General features: G+C 37.4%; 1 protein-coding gene across 1 annotated transcript in view; it reads right to left on the bottom strand.

The window, feature by feature from the left end:
- Nucleotides 1-643: 643 nt before the first annotated feature.
- Nucleotides 644-6000, bottom strand: part of ADGRV1 (adhesion G protein-coupled receptor V1) — a 252208-nt gene continuing 246851 nt past the window's right edge. Inside the window, exon 91 of the mRNA XM_062513025.1 lies at nt 644-762. Coding sequence (XP_062369009.1) covers nt 644-762 — 119 coding nt within the window. The remainder of the gene's footprint in view (nt 763-6000) is intronic.

The following is a 6000-nucleotide window of genomic DNA, read 5'->3' as shown; positions in this document are numbered from 1 at the left end:
ACTTAATAGCATACAGCTGCCAGTGGTTTCACTCTTGTTCTTCATCTCCCCTTCCCTCTGTGCATTTCAGATCATCACATATTTATTATGTCACAATTTAAATTTCAAGCTTTCTGGCTCAAGGCTTGTGTCTTTATTTGAATTTGTTCACAGATTTGAGTACTTAAAAAACATGGAGAAGAGTACAGGAAACTTTGAAAATTAGAAAAACCGTGCCACTAGAACACTTTCCTATACAACAGCATGTCCAGGGTGTCTGTATCACCTTTCATCTTCATAAACAATAAGGAAAAATACCAGACAGATTTGTATCAAACAGGCTCTATTGCTTTATTAATCAGTTAATGTACAGCTTAATTTTAAAAAATTACAGTTTATGAAATGTATCATCTACTTACAAGATACACATCTAGGCCAATTGCCACAGTATCTGCTGATGCTCATCCACTGTAAAAAATGTACAGGTTTTTTTTCTGATATACAAAATTGCAAGCAAACATTCTTTGTTAGACATTCAGGAAAGATAACAGCATTCTACTACAGTTTCATATAGTGTTTTAGTGCAAAAGGAAGTACAAATATAAAAATACTGAAGCTTGAATAAAAAAAACCACAACCACAAAACCCCAAGCAAGCTGTGGAGTTAGAGGTGAGTGTCAGCTATGGGTATTCTTCTAAGCTCTACAATCTGGGAGTTAGCCATGCTGCCACCATCCTGGCTGCCATGACAAGACTCGTTATCACTGACACTGAGACCTGCACCTGAAACAGGGAAAAAACAACAACAATAAGAATCAGTGAGAATTAAACTTCGACACAGAAATGAGGACACTCTGTCCCACTCTGCTTTAGTCTGATTATTAAAATTTTTCCCCACCCTGCAACCACATGGCAAGTTTCCTCTTGCTAGTCTACCATTCTGAATCCATGGATTATAACATTAGCTGATATAGCTTTGTACCATCCAGATATGCTTTTTCATAATTCCATTTTCATTCACTTTACTTGGCCCAGTAAGTGGTACAATAGCTTTTTAGAGATTGCCTTAAAATCAGAAAAGCATAAATCAAGGCCTGGCTTAGACTCTGTTAATGGTCTGGCTGTTACAAGGACTTCCTCATAAAGAATTGATTTTTAATGATACAATTTCCAAGGTAAACCACAATCCCAGATGTTTTAATAGGACAGTAATTTCAACCAGAGAAAAGATGCTTACCAAATATTCTTGAAACATGCATTTGGCATAAACTGGTGCATTAAGTTTTACTTCTACTGGAAGACAATACTAGAGTTTGATCCAAGGGAACCTCCAAAACATGTCTAGAAGAGACCTTGGGAGGCTACCCTCTCCATCCTTTTGTCACAGGACTTCTGCTAGCTTTCTGCTTCCTATTTTTTGATGGAGATTTAATTTTGGCTTTTATTGTGTGGGAGGTTTGAGTTGATTAGTGTGAAGATGCATAATACTGCACTAGATTTTATGAAATGCAAATTTTTTTCAGACCATTTTGTCACAAAAGATCTGTTGGAACTTCAGTGCTTTTTCAGCTCCCCTCCTTGAGCTGTAGAACAAATTCTACACAATTAATGAGTTTTGAGGGCTTAGGGTGTCTAGGCTTTAAATTTGTTGAGAACTGCCTATCAGTGTAATGAGGCATGAGGATTTCAATACAAATTACTTTCAGGCATCATCCTGCAGCGATGTCATTTACAAATGATGAGGGCAGAAGCAGATCTGTAACTACATGCAGCTCAAGGAAGTTACAAAGGCATGACATCTGGCTCAAAACAGCCCTGAAGAGGGTATGCTGGGAGAGGCAGTAATTTGCATTTCATACTGAAATACTTTCTAGAGTGTCTATCAGGTGGACAGTGCATCTCCTATTTCTACCTCAGCTGACATCCCAGCCGACAAAAGAAAAGAGTAGTTTAATTTTTTTTAGTTTCTTCATCTTTTTCTATGCTCTCTGTTCCACTTTTACAATGTTTTCTCTTAGCACCCTTACACCCAGCACCCCTCAAGTAGAAAAGAAGTACTGTAAAGCAGGCAGAAGTGAGATGCTGCTTTGCTATGGGAAGTAAGGCTGTAATCTTGAATATGGAGTTTGTCCAGAGAACCTGCACAGAAGGTCCTGTAGGACTAGCCAAGTTTTCCTGCAGAGGTCTGGATGAAGTCCTGGTAGGGGCCAAACTTGGATCCATGTCCTATGATCCAGGGGAAAAGTGGGTAAACTGCACTGTGATCCTTCTTACACCTGTTTGTGGTGTTTGGTAGATCATGGAGGGACCATGCATTCACTGACACTGATGAGTCCTTAGGTCTGCATGACCCAAGCTCTTTAGAAACCAACAGCTACTGCTAGAGTATGACAGGAGTAAAAATACATCAGCAGACAGATACAATAACAAAGTCAAGATTAGGATCCAAATTATTAAAAAAATTGTTTATGAATGTATTGAAGCTGATTCGAATTTTTACGCACATCTAACCTTTTCATTGAACCAGACCCTAATATCCAAAAGGCACTTGAAAGTCCTGGGGAAAACAGCAGTTGTTGAACAAGTTATTTTTGTTGTTTAATATTTGATTGTTTTAGAAAGGAAACCTAACTGTAATAGAAAAGATCAGACTGCTGTATTTACCACATGGGGAGAGAAGATCAAGTAAAAAAAACCATTAAGTAAATAAAATACTTTGAATGAAGAAAGAACACAATATTTGTTCCGTAAAATAATAACAGTGGAATTAATTTAAGACATGTAGTCAACCTGGAAAGGGTAGAAATTTCAAAAACTGAACACCAACACCCTCCCCCACTATTATTTAAAACCATTTGAAAGAATAATTATGACCACTCTGAGCTCAGATTTCAAGGTGAACACTGACTGCTGATGTTGGAAAGCTATTTGTCTTACCAGTGGCTATACTGGTAAAGTGGCAACTATTTTGCATGGGTTTTTTTAAGAATCTTTTGCTGTGCACTACAAAAAGTTCAGGTATTGGTCTAATATATGTGCAAGTTTTGTCCAGGCTCTGTGCAGAGTCAGAGAAGATTTTTTTTATTACAGTGGTTCGTATTGGAAACTTGGTAAATCAGAGACTGAAACTGGATACTTTAGGTTTACAAGGGCCTTGTTCTGCAGATGCTGCAAAGACAAACTATGTTAGAGCTGATCCTTTTTAGGAATAAGAACTGAAATGTAACCAGGATACAAGCTTACCAAACAGTCGGCAGGCTGAAAAGGGTATGACTGTTTACACAATGGAGTTTCACAGAGTTCATTGGTCCACTTTGTTCTCAGATTAGAGTGGAATTAAACTCAATCAGATCCTAAAAAGCATGCACATGCACTCCTCTAGAGATGCTAGAGTTGGATGGTAGGTACGTAGCAGGGAGTACTACTTTTCCCCACTTTGTGCAGGAACTATTTGAAGAAAAATAAGCAGGAAAATGAAGCCTTTATTTCTTTTCTTTTTGTATGCAAGGACTAGCTGTAAACTGAAAAGTCTCAGCTCAGGCTTCAAACCCAGAGAGGTTCCTCCACTGACATCTGCTGGTGAAGGGCTACAGCAGCGCATCCCTATGTGCCCTGCAACACCAGCTGTTACCTGCTTGCTCAGAGATAGCTCAGACTTTCACTAAAACATTTTTTAAGGGAGAGAGTTTGTTTTGTAAGTACTGTACTCATATCGCTGGAAAAACTTTTTATTTCTCAAGCACTTATATCTTGATTAATCAAGCATAATTTTATTGTATGCATGGGATGTATATGAAAAAGCTACACAAACCAAATTTAATTCTTCTTTCAGGATTTTAACTTCACAGAAATTACACCAACAGACATCTGAACTTCTATAAATATAAAGTTCATATTTAACTAAAAATGCTTACTGAGTATTGCACAACCACATTCAATAGCCAGCAGGTAACATAGGTGTGACAACCACACATGAGAAACAGAATGAATATGCAAACTAACTATCTTTCCTTCTTCCTTCCTTCCTTTTTTTTAAATCTTATTTGTTTGTTTGTTTGTTTGTTTGTTTGGGTTTTTTTGTTTTGTTTTGTTTTCTTTTAAGTGAGCTCGAAACAGAAATTATGCAGCATGATAAGGCAGGGACTTTGCCAGCAACAATCTATATGCCCTGTAATAGAGAGTCTCCAGGATGCTGCATTGAACACCTTTCAGAATTGAAATTTCAAATGTCTCCTCTAGTTCAGGATGGCCACATGAGACGCTTTCTTCATAAACCAGACACCTTCAGTGGTGTCACCAAAGTTTATTAAATGATCACTTTGGAACCCTAGCTGCATTAGATTGAAAATAATGAAAAACTTTATATAACATTGCTGTAATAGGTGTATTTGGAAGGGGATTTTAACTTAGTAGATTTTTCCAGGTTTTTTCCATAATAATTAGAATATTCGCATTATATTAAAGAAATACTGGAAAATTTATATAATATTTATCACAATTGCCTCTATTAAGAGTAAAACCACGACTAAGGTATGAACGCAGCAGTATTCTGCTTAATATGTATCTGGATACTATCATGGTGGGTCATCTGTCACCCCTGGAGGAGTTTGGGCCTCCCTCAAAGGCTTGGCTGTGTTTTGGTTTCACATCTCATCCACACGTGTTTTGGTTTTGTGCATCACAGAAAGGGAGGGGACAAGAGTATTTGTAAGATACAGACAGAAGTTCAGAAATCAGTAAAGCTATCATGCATTTGTGGTATTCATGCTTTAGAGCAATGCTGATGGGCAGCTTGCTGCTTTGGGACAGATTGCATCTACTTTCTTGTTACCTCCTTTTCTAACTGCCCAGTCCAAACCAGAGTTGAAGTCCTCAGGGAATTCTGGTATATTGGGCTTTATCCTCAATGACAATAACACATGACTCTGTTGCAGTCTTGAAGGCAAAGGTCTTACTAAATTGCCTATCAATATAAACCTTGCACAAGAAATCAGAGGGAAAATGAGATCTAGTCCAAAATTGCAGACTTTTAAAGTTAATTAGTGAAATCAACAAAAACTGATTCATAAATAACTAACTTTCTCAATAGAAACTGTTTGGATCATTATAAGAACCATAAATGAAATACAATAAAATAAATACATATAAATTAATAAACATTTTTAAAAAAGCTTTTAGCATATGTTGATGAGCAGGATACATCCCTAATCATAATGGTTTCATTATTTCTTTCACATAAACTACCTTGGAGCTGTCCTGCCTTCCAGAAGATCTCCAAAATAAAAGCAATTATGTGATGTAGAGAGCAGTGAATCCTAACTATGTATTTCTGTATGGACATGAGCGTATTTGATGGAAAGAAGGGATTACTTGGTAAGGCATTCAAAATACAGTGGATGTATAACATAAGAAGCCCACTGGATTTCTCACACAAACCAGAAAAGCCCCATCACCATGTGATGCTTGTACAAAGCTAGCATTACAGGTGGCTAAGAAACAGTAAACTGCTATCCACCTGATTTGCTAGAACTGCTGTAGTATGCCTCCATCTGACCCAGCCTGTGTTTTAGGTTAATCTGTAATTAGGCCCAGCATTAATGACTGTGGAACAAGGGCTAAGTGCAAGCTCTGTGACACATTCCTTCAGCAACAAGGCTGAGTTTGCCAGCACACAGCTGCACTGCACACTGCAAATTACTAAACACTGAAAAGTTAAAAAAAAAGTTTTTCTGTGGAGGATTGGTTGAATTTTTTTTAACCTGTCTTCATTTCTACAGCTGAGAGTGGCAGAAGGGCAGGAATAAAATTTTAGCTTTGCTATGATTATACTCATTCCCATTGATTCTGGCTGCCAAGTTAAACCTTGTGGCTACAAAATTATGCCCTGTGAGCATAAGTTAAATTCACTTTCAGACATCTCAGAAATACATGAACAGAAAGAACAGATGAAGCACAAGGGGGCATAAAAATATATTCCTCTGATAATCAGAATGCTGATCTTCAGAGTAGGAGCTAACATTT

Source organism: Cinclus cinclus, chromosome Z (assembly GCF_963662255.1).
Source record: "Cinclus cinclus chromosome Z, bCinCin1.1, whole genome shotgun sequence".
Taxonomy (NCBI): Eukaryota; Metazoa; Chordata; class Aves; order Passeriformes; family Cinclidae; genus Cinclus; species Cinclus cinclus.
The sequence above is the reverse complement of the archived record's forward strand: the minus strand, read 5'-3'. Positions and strand labels throughout refer to the sequence as shown.